This window comes from Mustelus asterias, chromosome 11 (genome assembly GCF_964213995.1).
Source record: "Mustelus asterias chromosome 11, sMusAst1.hap1.1, whole genome shotgun sequence".
Taxonomy (NCBI): Eukaryota; Metazoa; Chordata; class Chondrichthyes; order Carcharhiniformes; family Triakidae; genus Mustelus; species Mustelus asterias.
In genome coordinates this window covers 70501186-70519620 of record NC_135811.1, presented here as the reverse complement: position 1 = coordinate 70519620, position 18435 = coordinate 70501186, and the positions used below count along the sequence as shown (strand labels likewise).

General features: G+C 53.7%; 1 protein-coding gene across 2 annotated transcripts in view; it reads right to left on the bottom strand.

The window, feature by feature from the left end:
* LOC144500577 (1-phosphatidylinositol 4,5-bisphosphate phosphodiesterase delta-3-like) overlaps positions 1 to 18435 on the bottom strand; it is a 146598-nt gene that overhangs the window by 14869 nt on the left and 113294 nt on the right. For both annotated transcript variants that reach the window (XM_078223717.1, XM_078223718.1), the window contains 3 exons: positions 16239 to 16383; positions 14296 to 14412; positions 10116 to 10294 (listed from right to left, as the gene is read on the bottom strand). In XM_078223717.1, coding sequence (XP_078079843.1) covers positions 10116 to 10294; positions 14296 to 14412; positions 16239 to 16383 — 441 coding nt within the window. The remainder of the gene's footprint in view (positions 1 to 10115; positions 10295 to 14295; positions 14413 to 16238; positions 16384 to 18435) is intronic.

Here is an 18435-nt window from a genome sequence, read left to right as displayed (position 1 = left end):
GCTGAGGTCTGAACCCCCTGGAACATGAGGTGGGCACTGCTAATGTTTATTAAAATGCCTGACACTTTTATTTTATTATTGTCACAAGTAGGTTTACATTAACACTGCAATGAAGTTACTGTGAAAATTCCCTAGACTCCACATTCCGGCACCTGTTCAGGTACACTGAGGGAGAATTTAGCACGGCCAATGCACCTAACCAGCATGTCTTTCAGACTGTGGGAGGAAACCGGAGCACCCGGAGGAAACCCACACAGACACGGGGAGAACGTGCAAACTCCACACAGACAGTGACCCGAGCCGGGAATATAACCCGGGTCCCTGGCGCTGTGAGGCAGCAGTGCTAACCACTGTGACACCATGCCGCCCTGACACGGTGGCAAATTGGGAGGAAAGGAGTGGGGGGATGCTCCCTGATCTTTGCCTTTCACCAGGTTGTGTGCTCTCTGCAATGAGAGAAAGCAGAGCGGTGGACCCGTACAGAGCGGTGGACCCGTACAGAGCGGTGGACCCGTACAGAGCGGTGGACCCGTACAGAGCGGTGGACCCCTACAGAGCGGTGGACTCGTACAGAGCGGTGGACCTGTACAGAGCGGTGGACCTGTACAGAGCGGTGGACTCGTACAGAGCGGTGGACCTGTACAGAGCGGTGGACTCGTACAGAGCGGTGGACCTGTACAGAGCGGTGGACCTGTACAGAGCGGTGGACTCCTACAGAGCGGTGGACCCGTACAGAGCGGTGGACCTGTACAGAGCGGTGGACCCGTACAGAGCGGTGGACCCGTACAGAGCGGTGGACTCCTACAGAGCGGTGGACTCCTACAGAGCGGTGGACCTGTACAGAGCGGTGGACCCGTACAGAGCGGTGGACCCGTACAGAGCGGTGGACCCGTACAGAACGGTGGACCCGTACAGAGCGGTGGACTCCTACAGAGCGGTGGACTCCTACAGAGCGGTGGACTCCTACAGAGCGGTGGACTCCTACAGAGCGGTGGACTCCTACAGAGCGGTGGACTCCTACAGAGCGGTGGACTTCTACAGAGCGGTGGACCCGTACAGAGCGGTGGACTCCTACAGAGCGGTGGACTCCTACAGAGCGGTGGACTCCTACAGAGCGGTGGACTCCTACAGAGCGGTGGACTCCTACAGAGCGGTGGACTCCTACAGAGCGGTGGACTCCTACAGAGCGGTGGACTCCTACACAGCGGTGGACCCGTACAGAGCGGTGGACCCGTACAGAGCGGTGGACTCCTACAGAGCGGTGGACTCCTACAGAGCGGTGGACTCCTACAGAGCGGTGGACTCCTACAGAGCGGTGGACTCCTACACAGCGGTGGACCCGTACAGAGCGGTGGACTCCTACACAGCGGTGGACCCGTACAGAGCGGTGGACCCGTACAGAGCGGTGGACTCCTACAGAGCGGTGGACCCGTACAGAGCGGTGGACTCCGACAGAGCGGTGGACCCATACAGAGCGGTGGACTCCTACAGAGCGGTGGACCCGTACAGAGCGGTGGACCCGTACAGAGCGGTGGACCCATACAGAGCGGTGGACTCCTACAGAGCGGTGGACTCCTACAGAGCGGTGGACTCCTACAGAGCGGTGGACTCGTACAGAGCGGTGGACTCCTACAGAGCGGTGGACCCATACAGAGCGGTAGACTCCTACAGAGCGGTGGACCCGTACAGAGCGGTGGACTCCTACAGAGCGGTGGACTCGTACAGAGCGGTGGACTCCGACAGAGCGGTGGACCCATACAGAGCGGTGGACTCCTACAGAGCGGTGGACCCGTACAGAGCGGTGGACTCCTACAGAGCGGTGGACCCATACAGAGCGGTGGACTCCTACAGAGCGGTGGACCCATACAGAGCGGTGGACTCCTACAGAGCGGTGGACCCATACAGAGCGGTGGACTCCTACAGAGCGGTGGACCCATACAGAGCGGTGGACTCCTACAGAGCGGTGGACTCGTACAGAGCGGTGGACTCCTACAGAGCGGTGGACTCCTACAGAGCGGTGGACCCGTACAGAGCGGTGGACTTCTACAGAGCGGTGGACTCCTACAGAGCGGTGGACTCCTACAGAGCGGTGGACTTCTACAGAGCGGTGGACTTCTACAGAGCGGTGGACTCCTACAGAGCGGTGGACCTGTACAGAGCGGTGGACCCCTACAGAACGGTGGACTTCTACAGAGCGGTGGACTTCTACAGAGCGGTGGACTCCTACAGAGCGGTGGACTTCTACAGAGCGGTGGACTTCTACAGAGCGGTGGACTCCTACAGAGCGGTGGACTTCTACAGAGCGGTGGACCCGTACAGAGCGGTGGACCTGTACAGAGCGGTGGACCCCTACAGAGCGGTGGACTCGTACAGAGCGGTGGACCTGTACAGAGCGGTGGACCTGTACAGAGCGGTGGACCCATACAGAGCGGTGGACCCGTACAGAGCGGTGGACTCCTACAGAGCGGTGGACCCGTACAGAGCGGTGGACCTGTACAGAGCGGTGGACCCATACAGAGCGGTGGACCCGTACAGAGCGGTGGACTCCTACAGAGCGGTGGACTCCTACAGAGCGGTGGACCTGTACAGAGCGGTGGACCCGTACAGAGCGGTGGACCCGTACAGAGCGGTGGACCCGTACAGAACGGTGGACCCGTACAGAGCGGTGGACTCCTACAGAGCGGTGGACTCCTACAGAGCGGTGGACTCCTACAGAGCGGTGGACTCCTACAGAGCGGTGGACTCCTACAGAGCGGTGGACTCCTACAGAGCGGTGGACTCCTACAGAGCGGTGGACTTCTACAGAGCGGTGGACCCGTACAGAGCGGTGGACTCCTACAGAGCGGTGGACTCCTACAGAGCGGTGGACTCCTACAGAGCGGTGGACTCCTACAGAGCGGTGGACTCCTACAGAGCGGTGGACTCCTACAGAGCGGTGGACTCCTACACAGCGGTGGACCCGTACAGAGCGGTGGACCCGTACAGAGCGGTGGACTCCTACAGAGCGGTGGACCCGTACAGAGCGGTGGACTCCTACACAGCGGTGGACCCGTACAGAGCGGTGGACCCGTACAGAGCGGTGGACTCCTACAGAGCGGTGGACTCCTACAGAGCGGTGGACTCGTACAGAGCGGTGGACTCCTACAGAGCGGTGGACCCATACAGAGCGGTAGACTCCTACAGAGCGGTGGACCCGTACAGAGCGGTGGACTCCTACAGAGCGGTGGACTCGTACAGAGCGGTGGACTCCGACAGAGCGGTGGACCCATACAGAGCGGTGGACTCCTACAGAGCGGTGGACCCGTACAGAGCGGTGGACTCCTACAGAGCGGTGGACCCATACAGAGCGGTGGACTCCTACAGAGCGGTGGACCCATACAGAGCGGTGGACTCCTACAGAGCGGTGGACTCGTACAGAGCGGTGGACTCCTACAGAGCGGTGGACCCGTACAGAGCGGTGGACCCGTACAGAGCGGTGGACCCGTACAGAACGGTGGACTCCTACAGAGCGGTGGACTTCTACAGAGCGGTGGACTCCTACAGAGCGGTGGACTTCTACAGAGCGGTGGACTCCTACAGAGCGGTGGACCCGTACAGAGCGGTGGACTCCTACAGAGCGGTGGACTTCTACAGAGCGGTGGACTCCTACAGAGCGGTGGACTTCTACAGAGCGGTGGACTCCTACAGAGCGGTGGACCCGTACAGAGCGGTGGACCCGTACAGAGCGGTGGACTTCTACAGAGCGGTGGACTTCTACAGAGCGGTGGACTTCTACAGAGCGGTGGACTTCTACAGAGCGGTGGACCCGTACAGAGCGGTGGACCCGTACAGAGCGGTGGACTCCTACAGAGCGGTGGACTTCTACAGAGCGGTGGACTTCTACAGAGCGGTGGACTTCTACAGAGCGGTGGACCCGTACAGAGCGGTGGACTTCTACAGAGCGGTGGACTTCTACAGAGCGGTGGACTTCTACAGAGCGGTGGACCCGTACAGAGCGGTGGACCCATACAGAGCGGTGGACTCCTACAGAGCGGTGGACCCGTACAGAGCGGTGGACTCCTACAGAGCGGTGGACCCGTACAGAGCGGTGGACTTCTACAGAGCGGTGGACCCGTACAGAGCGGTGGACCCATACAGAGCGGTGGACTCCTACAGAGCGGTGGACTCGTACAGAGCGGTGGACTCCTACAGAGCGGTGGACTTCTACAGAGCGGTGGACTCCTACAGAGCGGTGGACTCCTACAGAGCGGTGGACCCGTACAGAGCGGTGGACTCCTACAGAGCGGTGGACTTCTACAGAGCGGTGGACTCCTACAGAGCGGTGGACTTCTACAGAGCGGTGGACTCCTACAGAGCGGTGGACCCGTACAGAGCGGTGGACTCGTACAGAACGGTGGACTCCTACAGAGCGGTGGACTTCTACAGAGCGGTGGACTTCTACAGAGCGGTGGACTTCTACAGAGCGGTGGACTTCTACAGAGCGGTGGACCCGTACAGAGCGGTGGACCCGTACAGAGCGGTGGACTCCTACAGAGCGGTGGACTTCTACAGAGCGGTGGACTCCTACAGAGCGGTGGACCCGTACAGAGCGGTGGACTCGTACAGAACGGTGGACCCGTACAGAGCGGTGGACTCGTACAGAGCGGTGGACCCGTACAGAGCGGTGGACTTCTACAGAGCGGTGGACTCGTACAGAGCGGTGGACTCGTACAGAACGGTGGACCCGTACAGAGCGGTGGACCCGTACAGAGCGGTGGACCCGTACAGAGCGGTGGACTCGTACAGAGCGGTGGACTCGTACAGAGCGGTGGACCCGTACAGAGCGGTGGACTCGTACAGAGCGGTGGACTCGTACAGAGCGGTGGACTCGTACAGAGCGGTGGACTTCTACAGAACGGTGGACTCCTACAGAGCGGTGAACTTCTACAGAGCGGTGGACCCGTACAGAGCGGTGGACCCGTACAGAGCGGTGGACTTCTACAGAGCGGTGGACTTCTACAGAGCGGTGGACTTCTACAGAGCGGTGGACCCGTACAGAGCGGTGGACTCCTACAGAGCGGTGGACTCCTACAGAGCGGTGGACTTCTACAGAGCGGTGGACTCCTACAGAGCGGTGGACTTCTACAGAGCGGTGGACTTCTACAGAGCGGTGGACTTCTACAGAGCGGTGGACTTCTACAGAGCGGTGGACTTCTACAGAGCGGTGGACCCGTACAGAGCGGTGGACTCCTACAGAGCGGTGGACTCCTACAGAGCGGTGGACTTCTACAGAGCGGTGGACTTCTACAGAGCGGTGGACCCGTACAGAGCGGTGGACCCGTACAGAGCGGTGGACTCCTACAGAGCGGTGGACTTCTACAGAGCGGTGGACTTCTACAGAGCGGTGGACCCGTACAGAGCGGTGGACTCCTACAGAGCGGTGGACTCCTACAGAGCGGTGGACTTCTACAGAGCGGTGGACTTCTACAGAGCGGTGGACTTCTACAGAGCGGTGGACTCCTACAGAGCGGTGGACTTCTACAGAGCGGTGGACTTCTACAGAGCGGTGGACCCGTACAGAGCGGTGGACTCCTACAGAGCGGTGGACTTCTACAGAGCGGTGGACTTCTACAGAGCGGTGGACTTCTACAGAGCGGTGGACCCGTACAGAGCGGTGGACCCGTACAGAGCGGTGGACTCCTACAGAGCGGTGGACTCGTACAGAGCGGTGGACCCGTACAGAGCGGTGGACTCGTACAGAGCGGTGGACTCGTACAGAGCGGTGGACCCGTACAGAGCGGTGGACTCGTACAGAGCGGTGGACTCGTACAGAGCGGTGGACTTCTACAGAACGGTGGACCCGTACAGAGCGGTGGACTCCTACAGAGCGGTGGACTCGTACAGAGCGGTGGACTCGTACAGAGCGGTGGACCCGTACAGAGCGGTGGACTCCTACAGAGCGGTGGACTCGTACAGAGCGGTGGACTTCTACAGAACGGTGGACCCGTACAGAGCGGTGGACTTCTACAGAACGGTGGACTCGTACAGAGCGGTGGACTCGTACAGAGCGGTGGACCCGTACAGAGCGGTGGACTCGTACAGAGCGGTGGACTCCTACAGAACGGTGGACCCATACAGAGCGGTGGACCCGTACAGAGCGGTGGACCCGTACAGAGCGGTGGACCCGTACAGAGCGGTGGACCCGTACAGAGCGGTGGACTCGTACAGAGCGGTGGACCCGTACAGAGCGGTGGACTCCTACAGAGCGGTGGACTCGTACAGAGCAGTGGACTCGTACAGAGCGGTGGACCCGTACAGAGCGGTGGACTCCTACAGAGCAGTGGACTCGTACAGAGCGGTGGACTCCTACAAAGCGGTGGACTCGTACAGAGCGGTGGACTCCTACAGAGCGGTGGACTCCTACAGAGCGGTGGACTCGTACAGAGCGGTGGACCCGTACAGAGCGGTGGACTCCTACAAAGCGGTGGACTCCTACAGAGCAGTGGACCCGTACAGAGCGGTGGACTCCTACAAAGCGGTGGACTCGTACAGAGCGGTGGACTCCTACAGAGCGGTGGACTCCTACAGAGCGGTGGACTCCTACAGAGCGGTGGACCCGTACAGAGCGGTGGACTCCTACAGAGCGGTGGACCTGTACAGAGCGGTGGACTTGTACAGAGCGGTGGACTCCTACAGAGCGGTGGACCCTTACAGAGCGGTGGACTCGTACAGAGCGGTGGACTCGTACAGAGCAGTGGACCCCTACAGAGCGGTGGACCCGTACAGAGCAGTGGACTCCTACAGAGCGGTGGACCCGTACAGAGCGGTGGACTCCTACAGAGCGGTGGACTCCTACAGAGCGGTGGACCCGTACAGAGCAGTGGACTCCTACAGAGCGGTGGACCCGTACAGAGCGGTGGACTCGTACAGAGCGGTGGACTCGTACAGAGCAGTGGACTCCTACAGAGCGGTGGACCCGTACAGAGCAGTGGACTCCTACAGAGCGGTGGACCCGTACAGAGCGGTGGACTCCTACAGAGCGGTGGACTCCTACAGAGCGGTGGACTCGTACAGAGCGGTGGACTCGTACAGAGCGGTGGACTCCTACAGAGCGGTGGACTCCTACAGAGCGGTGGACCCGTACAGAGCGGTGGACTCGTACAGAGCGGTGGACTCGTACAGAGCGGTGGACTCCTACAGAGCGGTGGACCCGTACAGAGCGGTGGACTCGTACAGAGCGGTGGACTCCTACAGAGCGGTGGACTCCTACAGAGCGGTGGACCCATACAGAGCGGTGGACTCGTACAGAGCGGTGGACCCATACAGAGCGGTGGACTCGTACAGAGCGGTGGACCCATACAGAGCGGTGGACTCCTACAGAGCGGTGGACCCGTACAGAGCGGTGGACTCGTACAGAGCGGTGGACCCGTACAGAGCGGTGGACTCCTACAGAGCGGTGGACCCGTACAGAGCGGTGGACCCGTACAGAGCGGTGGACTCGTACAGAGCGGTGGACTCGTACAGAGCGGTGGACCCGTACAGAGCGGTGGACCCGTACAGAGCGGTGGACTCGTACAGAGCGGTGGACTCGTACAGAGCGGTGGACCCATACAGAGCGGTGGACTCCTACAGAGCGGTGGACCCGTACAGAGCGGTGGACTCGTACAGAGCGGTGGACTCCTACAGAGCGGTGGACCCATACAGAGCGGTGGACTCGTACAGAGCGGTGGACCCATACAGAGCGGTGGACTCGTACAGAGCGGTGGACTCGTACAGAGCGGTGGACCCATACAGAGCGGTGGACTCCTACAGAGCGGTGGACCCGTACAGAGCGGTGGACTCGTACAGAGCGGTGGACTCGTACAGAGCGGTGGACGTGTACAGAGCGGTGTACTCGTACAGAGCGGTGGACTCGTACAGAGCGGTGGACTCGTACAGAACGGTGGACTCGTACAGCGGTGTACACGCAATGGCTTTTGTGTGAAGGAGGAAAATATATCATTTGTTGAGGCATTGGGTGGGAGAGGGTATTCGCTGGAGTTGGGTTGGAGTGTTGATTGTCCAGACAGAAATGTAAGGAGGTGACTAGGGAGAGAGGAATGAGATAATACCGGGTAGAATCTTGTGGGAGTGATGGGGGTCCCACATGCCAGCCGCAGTGTCAGCAAGAGACCCAGGTTGCCTCCTTTGGAGCATGCCCACTGAACTGTGAGCCAATCAGGCCAGGAACAAACAAAGAACAAAGAAAATTACAGCACAGGAACAGGCCCTTTGACCCTCCAAGCCTGCACCGACCATGTTGCCCGACTTAACTAAAACCCTCTACTCTTCTGGGGACCATATCCCTCTATTCCCATCCTATTCATGTACTTGTCGAGACACCCCTTAAAAGTCACTACCGTATCCGCTTCCACTACCTCCCCCAGCAACGAGTTCCAGGCACCCACTACTCTCTGTGTAAAAAATCTGCCCCGTACATCTCCTTTAAACCTTGCCCCTCGCACCTTAAACCTACGCCCCCTAGTAATTGAATCTTCCACCCTGGGAAAAAGCTTCTGACTATCCACTCTGTCCATGCCTCTCATAATCTTGTAAACCTCTATCAGGTCTCCCCTCAACCTCCGTTGCTCCAGTGAGAACAAACCAAGTTTCTCCAACCTCTCCTCATAGCTAATGCCCTCCATACCAAGCAACATCCTGGTACCTTCTCCAAAGCCTCCACATCCTTCTGGTAGTGCGGCGACCAGAATTGAACACCATATTCCAAGAGCGGCCTCACTAAGGTTCTATAAAGCTGCAACATGACTTGCCAGTTTTTAAACTCAATACCCCGGCCGATGAAGGCAAACATGCCGTATGCCTTCTACAGGAAGATAGTTTCTGCAAAGACACCCAATGGAGGCCCAGGGTCTTGAGCCCTTTAATAGGGTAGTGGAAGATCAGAAGTGGGGAGTGTTGTATCATTTGCAACTCCTCAGATTCTGACATTACCATCGCTGAATCTCCCACTTTCAACATCCTGGGGGGGTTACCATTGACCAGAAACTGAATTGGACTAACCATATAAATACTGTGACCACCAGAGCAGGTCAGAGGCTAGGAATCCTGCAGCGAGTAACTCACCTCCTGATTCCCCAAAGTCTGTCCACTATCTACAAGGCACAAGTCAGGAGTGTGATGGAATAGTCTCTACCTGTGTGGGTGAGTGCAGCTCCAACAACACTCAAGAATTTCAACATCATCCAGGACTTTGGATTATACTTTGCCCTGTCTAAGTATTTTAATTGGTAAAAGTTACTTTAACTTTTTGTTATATTCTAACTGGGTTCTGAAATAAAATTTGTTTTGATAAAAGCTTCCTCATAAGTCACTGGAACCTGGGGTGAAACACCGTGCCAGGATTCTCCCAAAAAAATTGTAAGTGTCAAATTTGCGTAAAAATTGGAGTAAATCCCAATTTCAGTGGGATTTTCAAAATGAATCTCCCACACTCTGTGCATCACACAGTGCCTCAGTGTGAATCACACTGAGAATCAGTGAGTGGGGCCTATTCCTGCTGGAGAGACCGGCAGCATAGCGCTGAGTGGGCCACTGCGCATGCGCCAATCTGTCAGTGTCCCGATCGCTGGCCAGGCCCGCAATGCTGGCTTGCAGAGCCCCCCCACCGTCCCCCCATTGCTGGGCTCCGAGACCTCTCTGGGCCAGCACCAAACCGTCCACCCACCCACCCTTCACACCGACCCCCCCACCCTGATGGCCAGCCCCAATCGTTGTCCGCACTCCCCCTGTCACTGATCCCAGTGCAGAGTGGCAGTGGGGCCCTGCCCCCTCTGGTCCCACTTACTTGGTACTGCCCGACGCCCGGTAGGCAGTGTCAAGGTGTCCCCGGCATTGCCACTTTGCCCCTTGGGCAGTGCCAGGGGGACAGGCTGGACTGCCAAGCTGGCAATGCCCAGGGCACTCCACTTACCCCCAACATCCTGGGGGGGAGTGGGGGGCTCCATGAACCCCCCTTCACCCCTTCACTCCAGTGGGGGTGGGGGGGCTCATCTGTGTTCAATCTTATTCATGATTTTCACTTGTCCCAAACACACACAGTTCAGGGTTTAAGGAAATTAATTTTGAAATAAGCTTACATTGATGGTCAGCTGCTTCCTGTCAAGACCTGCTCCTGAAACTGGACACGAAGGGTCAAACTGAATCGACCTGTCCCTCATGAAACTGGGCTTCAGGATGTATCCACAGCGGCCATTCTGCCGGAACTTCCCTTTGTTCAAATCCATCTCCATTCCCGGTTTCTGGAAATTCAGCGCCACTGCAAGAAATAAATATATACTCACTTGGAACAGAACTTGAGTATTGCTGGAAACAAAAGAGGCATGCTGTCGAAGCTTTTTACCTTACACTCACCAGGACAAATGCAAGAATGTCAAATTTCAAACAACAATTTACAAAGTGTGAGAAAAGAGCGCTGATTGGTTGGCAAGTCAGCTCAGAATGGTTGAGGCATTGCCATGGAGAATTCACCAGGTCCCCCATAATTTTGTTTATTTCACAGAAGACACAATGCCTGGACATGTTCCTTTTGCCTGCAGAGGACAGGACCTTGTATATGAATATATGCAAATGTAAATGAGCCACACTGTGAGCCCAACTGAGAAACTTAAATTGGGTGTTAGTGTCATTCTTAACACACTCGGCATTGATCAGCAAGTGCTGCCCAATCACAGAATTGTGCCTAATATTACAGAGGAGAGCAATCAAAGCAGAATTTGGCAGAGTGGGGTCTGACTGAAAACTGACATGTTTCTCTCCAGATCTTTTGACACTCTGTTTAAAAAGAAACAGAGGGTATGCTTGAGGGGCAGGGTCTAAACATGACAGTAAATCGCCCCCCCTGCCCACCTCTTATGCCCCTGAGGGGGATCCCCACGACAGGTTTACCTATGGGAGAATCTGTTGTAAATCTTGCCGACGTACAAAAATACACCTGGGGAGAATATATGGCGACGGAGATTTATAATTATATGTAAATGTATTAAAATGAATACCTGGGAGGGGCGTGAATCTGATTATGTCACCCCTGCCCCCATCAGAGCCCACCCCCTAGGCCCTGCCCCTTGGCACTGCCCCATGCCCCACTGATGGGCAGTGTCAAGGTGCCCCCTAGGCATTGGCACTTCCCCCTTGGGCAGTGCCGGGGGCACAGGCTGGCACTGCCAGGCTGCCAAAGCCCATGGGGCACCTCCTCCACCACCTGACCCTCTTGGGGGGGGGGGGGGGCCCGATTGTCCCCTCTTTACTCCAGCAGGATCAAGCTGCTAGCTCCCTGTTCGTGGGGAGCTACTGTAATTCCCGCTGGAGTGAATCGCTCTGGCGGGGTGGGGGGGGAATGCTAGCGGGCCGGGGAATTCAGTCCCAGGCCGGCTAATAGCATTTGGATGATATTGAAATGACCATATAAATGGTCTTTATGCCTCTCTACCGATTTCTAACGCAGAGCAGACGCCGCTGGAAATCCGGCACAGGGAGACGCTAGCAGGAGCAAACGCACGCACAAACCCCACAAATCACCCGTTGCGGGAATCTCCTGGTCCACTGTGTTAAAAAAATAGCACAGCAGGATGGGGGAATCGACCCCAGCATGTTGCCTCCTTGTCCAAGGTCAAGGATGTCATCGAGTAGCTACAGAACTCTCGCAAGGGAGACGGTGATCAGACAGAGATCCTGGCCCATACAAGTATCAATGGCATAGGGAGAAAGAGAAAGGAAGTCCTCATTATAGGGAGCTAAGAAGGGGACGAGTAAGCAGGACCTTAAAAGTGGTAATCTCCAGATTACTCCCGGTGCCATGCACTAGTGAGTATAGCACAGGAGGTTCGAGCAGGTGAATGAGATGGGAGGTTTTGGATTCCTGGGATACTGGGACCAGATCCGGGAGGGGTGAGACCTATACGAGGCCATACAGGTTGCACCTTAACAAAAGCTAGGAACAATGACCTTGCAAGATCGGTAGGAGACAGGATGTAGCATTAGAAAGGAGGAACAAGGTAGGCAAAGGATTGGGAGAGACAGATCGCATTAGAGTAAGAAATAGTGAGGTATCAGGTGGGTTAGAGTGAGAGGGAATGTAATAACATCTAAAATAAACTGAACATAAGAAACAAGCTAAATAAGGTTGGTGAGCCAGGTGCACAAATAGAATAAAAGGTAAATGTTGTGGATGCTGGAATCTGAAACAAAGACAGAAAATGCTGGAAAATCTCAGCAGGTCTGACAGCATCTGTGGAGAGAGAATAGAGCCAACGTTTCGAGTCTGGATGACCCTTCGTCAGAGATGAAGACAAAGGAAATAGGACTAGATTTATATTGTTAGGATGGAGGGTATAACTAACAAAGATGTCATAGACAAGGACAAAGGGAATATAACTGGTGGTGATAAAGGCTGAGATTGGTGTTGATAGCGGCCATTGTGAGATCAGAATGTGTAAACAGCAGAACAAAGGTGCAGAGTGTCAAAGGGCAACCTGAGCAATATGGCAGATAGCCCGAGTGAGGTGGGCGGCGAGGGGTGGGCATTGGGTGGGGAGGAAACAAGATGCAAAGCGAGATTTTTAAGAAGTGGACAAATGAAACAATGGAAGAAATGAAAATTAAAAATAATATAAAATAAAAAGAAATAAATAAGATAAAAAGAAATAAAATAAAACAAATGGAAAGCGGGTGAAGGTGGAGGGGAGAGTTGATGCTCTGAAGTTGTTGAACTCAATGTTCGGTCTGGAAGGCTGTAAAGTGCCCAATCGGAAGATGAGGTGCTGCTTCTCCAGTTTGTGTTGGGGTTCGCTAGAACATTGCAAAAGGCAAAGGACGGACATGTGGACAGGAGAGCAGGGTGACGGGCACAATTTTCGGGTCACGCTCGCCCCAAGACTGGAAAGTCCCGCCCGAGGTCAACGACCTTTGCATGGTTCGTGTCCCGCCCACTACGATTCCTGTGGCAGGCTGGATGGGAAAATTCCACCTGCAGTGCTGAAGTGACAAACGACAGGAAGGTCGGGGTCCCACTTGTGGACGGACCCAAGGTGTTCAGCAAAGTGGTCACCCAGTCTGCGTTTGGTCTCTCTGATGTTCAGGAGGCCGCATTGGAAGCAGCGAATGCAATAGACCAGATTGAAGGAGGTGCATGTGAAGCGCTGCTTCACCTGAAAGGGGTGTTTAGGACCTGGGACGGTGGCGGGGAGGAGGTAAAGGGACAGTTGTTGCACCTTCTACGATTGCATGGGAAGGTGCCGTGGGCGGGGGGGTGAGGTGTTGGGTGTGATGGAGGAGTGGGCCAGGGTGTCCCGGAGAGTGTGGAATGCTGACAGGGGGAGTGAGGGGAAGATGTATTGAGTAGTGGCATCATGCAGAAATGGCGGAGGATGATCCTTTGCATGCAGAGGCTGATGGGGTGAAAAGCGAGGACATGAGGGACCCTATCCCGGTTCTGGGAGGGAGGGGAGGGGGTGAGAGCAGTGGTGAGGGAGATGGGTCGGGATAGATTGGAGAAGCTGGGGCTGTTCTTCTCATATCACAGGATCACAGAATTCTTATGGCACAGAAGGAGGACATTCGATCCATTCACTGGAATTCTTCCGCTCCGACCACCACGGAATCGGAGCAGGGGAGGGACGGACAGCGGAAATGTCTGTTGACCTGAGGCAGGAATTTCCGGTCTTGCTCAAGTGAGGTCGTAAAATCCTGCCCACTGTGACTGCGCCATCTCTCCAAATGGGCATCATGACTCAGTGCCATTCCCCTGCCATTTCCCCGTACCCCTGCACATTGTTTCTGTTCAAGTAATCATCTAATGTCCTCTTGAATGTCTTGGAGAAGAGAAGGTTGAGAGAGGATCTGATGGAGCTGTTCAAAATTATGAGGGATTAGGATGAATAATAAGATGGAGAGAAACTGTCCCCATTGGTGGAAGGATTGGGGACCAGAGAACACTGATTAAGGTGATTGGCAAAGGAACCAAAGGCGTTATGAGGAAAATCTGTTTGACACAGAGAGTGATTAGGATCTGGAATGCACTGCCTGATAGAGTGTGCTGAAGGCAGATTCAACTGAGACATTCAAAAGATTTGCAGAATCACCTGAAGAGAAAAACATTTGCAATTCTGAGATAAAAGGTGGGGGTGTGGGACTGGCTGAGTTGCCTACTGAGGGCTGGCATGGACACAATGGGCCGAAAGGACTCCTTCAGCACTGTGATGGTTCTATGATTCTATTCTGTAGGACACTTGAATGAAACGTGCAAGTGTGAGAGAGTCTGACCCAGTTGACAACCGCCATTCCACATCTCCTGAGGGTTGAAGTTGGATGAACCAATCCTGCGGCCTAATGGATAGACCTTGGACAGCTGCAAAGTGTTGTGAATGACGAAAGTAGGCCCTAAAAAGAAAACAAATGGAAGACAATCTTCAGACCAACATAAATGGACAAGAGAAATTTAACATTTGAATCATCAGGAGGAAGGAATGGCCTCAGCTGTTGGAAGCTGGAACGGGTTCATCACATACAATGCATTCTGGGAAATGTAGCCCCTGTGGATGACTTGGGTCTTTTAGCTACAGTTATTTCAATAGATTTTCTAACGTAACACTCTCAGCTTAGATGTTTGCACATCTGGACTTGTCAGCATGCTCAACTCATTGCCCACCCTCCATTTTTCAAGGGGCCCCGAGTCACCCTGACTGAGTGAAATGCCAACCTACACCACCGTGCGGATTGGGACAGGTAAATATGATCACCACCTCCCCTCGATCCCCCTCACCCCCCCCTCCACCCCACCCCCCCCCCCCCCCCCCCCCCCCCCACCCCCCACCCCCACCAGGACTCTGTGGCTTCACAAAGCATCAGCCCTCTGACTAGTCGCTATGTATTTTCAAATTTCCTCATTGGCTTTCTCTCCTGAATGCTAACTCAACAAATACATCTCAAATATCATTGAAAAATCCTCTTTTCGCTCTGCAGCCTACATAATGTAGCTTGGCTGAGAGCCCAGATATCCATTAGTCTTGTTGATCTCTGCACTCAATTTCTCAATTTACACAAGGTTAAGCGGTTTCAAGGATATTTGGTTTCTGTTATTGATACTTTGAAGGAACTGGATGATTGTTTCCATTGCTTGTTGTGAAATAATGTTTTTAAACATGGTGTAAAGTTACAAATGAATGACTTTTCAAAAAAGTTTTTTTTTAACCCATCTTACTGTCACTATCAAACCACAGCAGTACATTGCCAAGCATAACCACAGACCAATCGAATGGACATTCACGGTCACCAATAGGACATGGTACATAAAGGAAAAGGAGGACTGTTACGGGAGGATTCATTAGTCCTATACAGTCAATGGGCATGGAAGTGCCATAGCTTGGCATTGCAGACATTAGGAGCCATGGGGATGGGTGGGTGAGGGCTTTGGGAAGAAGGGCATGAGGAGGACCTCTGGAATCATCTTTAGGTCTCCTCAGGCAGGCTTGGGTTAACAACTCTTCTGAGGGCCTGTGAACCATGACTCCTTAAAAACCTGGCCCAACTCTATGAGAACAGTGGAATAGGACATGTCTATCCCCGGAATGCAGACAGCGAGCTCGGGAATGCGGGATGTGTACTTTTGACACGAATAAGCCTGCACCCTTTAAAGGCAGGGGATTTAGGACTGGAATCAAGAACCCAAGAATTGAGACCCTCCTGCCATTTTTAAAGGGCTGTGGAGTCATCCCAGCCCAGTGAAAAGCCAACCACAGTCACGGTGGTTCAGCACTGACACCCCCGGGGATCACAGCCTTTTAGTTACAGTCACAGTGGCTCAGCACTGACAGCCCTGGGGTAAACACAGTAAGCGTTTCAACAACACCAGGTTAAAGCCCAACAGGTTTATTTGGTAGCAAATGCCATAAGCTTTCGGAGCGCTGCTCCTTCGTCAGATGGAGTGGATATCTGCTCTCAAACAGGGCACAGAGACACAAAATCAAGTTACAGAATACTGATTAGAATGTGAATCTCTACAGCCAACCAGGTCTTAAAGATACAGACAGTGTGAGTGGAGGGAGCATTAAGCACAGGTTAAAGAGATGTGTATTGTCTCCAGACAGGACAGCCAGTGAGATTCTGCAAGTCCAGGAGGCAAGCTGTGGGGGTTACTGATGATAGTGTGATAGGGTCAGCACTGACACCCCCGGGGATCACAGCTTTTTAGTTACAGTCACACTCACCATTCTCAGCAATCAATTTCTTGGCTTTAGTTTCGGCGAATGACGAGGTCTCGTGGGCAGCTTGCCTGCTCCAGGTCTCTTCAAAGCTTTGGAAGTGAGTACTCTGACAGTAAATCACCAGGGCTGACAGCTCACTCATCAGATTCTGTAATACCAACATTTCACTGGAACATAGACCAAGCTCAACAACCGAGGGCACCAATATAACACAGTCAATAATAATCCCAACTGGACAAACGTGAGTGTGTGGAGAGGGGCTTATGTGAACTATAAACATTACTGCAGACCAGCTACTCAATTTGGGTAACCTAATGTGGAAGGATTTATCGACAAGTTTCTGTAGTATGTTAGGGATGGGTTTCTAGAGCGGTTATATGAAGGAGCCAACTGGGGGCCAGGCTATTCTAGATCCAATATTATATCATGAATCTTGGTGGTTGTAGTGCAGACTTGCAGTGGACTGAAAAGCTTGAGCATGTAGATATTAAGAAAGAGGATGTGTTGGAGCTTTTGAAAAGCATCAAGCTAGATAAGTCTCCGGGACTGGATGAGATGTACCCCAGGCTACTGTGGGAGGCGAGGGAGGAGATTGCTGAGCCTCTGGTGATGATCTTTGCATCATCAATGGAGACGAGAGAGGTTCCGGAGGATTGGAGGATCGCGGATATTGTTCCTTTATTCCAGAAAGGGAGTAGAGATAGCCCTGGAAATTATAAACCAGTGAGTCTAACCTCAGTGGTTGGAAAGTTGATGGAGAAGATCCTGAGAGGCAGGATTTATGAACATTTGGAGAGGTATAATATGATTAAGAATAGTCAGCATGGCTTTGTCAAAGGCAGATCATGCCTCACGAGCCTGACTGAAATTTTTTGAGGATGTGACTAAACACGTTGATGAAGGAAGAGCAGTAGATGTAGTATATATGGACTTCAGCAAGACATTTGATAAGGTGCCCCATGCAAGGCTTATTGAGAAAGTGAGGGGGCATGGGATCCAAGGGGACATTGCTTTGTGGATCCAGAACTGGCTTGCCCACAGAAGGCAAAGAGTGGTATAGATGGGTCATATTCTGCATGGAGGTCGGTCACCAGTGGAGTGCCCCAGGGATCTGTTCTGGGACCCTTACTCTTTGTGATTTTTATAAATGACCTGGATGAGGAAGTGGAGGGATGGGTTGGTAAGTTTGCTGATGACACAAAGGTTGGAGGTGTTGTGGATAGTGTGGAGGGATGTCAGAAGTTGCAGCGAGACATTGATAGGATGCAAGACTGGGAGACGAAGTGGCAGATGGAGTTCAACCCAGATAAGTGTGATGTGGTTCATTTTGGCAGGTCAAATAGGATGGCAGAGTAGAATATTAATGGTAGGACTCTCGGCAGTGTGGAAGATCAGAAGGATATTGGGGTCCGAGTTCATAGGATGCTCAAAGCAGCTGTGCAGGTTGAAGCTGTGGTTAAGAAGGTGTATGGTGTACTGGCCTTCATCAACTGAGGTATTGAGTTTAGGAGTCGTGAGATAATGTTGCAGCTATATAGGACCCTGGTCAGACCCCACTTGGAGTACTGTGCTCAGTTCTGGTCGCCTCATTACAGGAAGGATGTGGAAGCCATAGAAAGGGTGCAGAGGAGATTTACAAGGATGTTGCCTGGGTTGGGGAGCATGCCTTATGAGGATAGGTTGAGTGAGCTCGGCCTTTTCTCCTTGGAGAGACGAAGGATGAGGGGTGACCTGATAGAGGTGTATAAGATGTTGAGAGGTACTGATCGAGTGGACAGTCAGAGGCTTTTTCCTAGGGCTGAAATGGTTGCCACAAGAGGACACAGGTTTAAGATGCTGGGGAGTAGGTACAGAGGAGATGTCAGGGGTAAGTTTTTCACTCAGAGGGTGGTGGGTGCGTGGAATGGGCTGCCAGCAACAGTGGTGGAGGCGGATTCGATAGGGTCTTTTAAGAGACTTTTAGATAGGTACATGGAACTTAGTAAGATAGAGGGTTATAGGTAAGCCTAGTAATCTCTAGGGTAGGGACATGTTCGGCACAACTTTGTGGGCTGAAGGGCCTGTGTTGTGCTGTAGTTTTTCTATGTTCTATGAAAAAGGGCTAATTAATGTTTGTAAAGGATGAGTGACCATGATGTAATAGAATTATACGTGTTTGTCAGCGAGGAAGTTCAAACTGAAGGCAGGGTGTTAAAAGTTG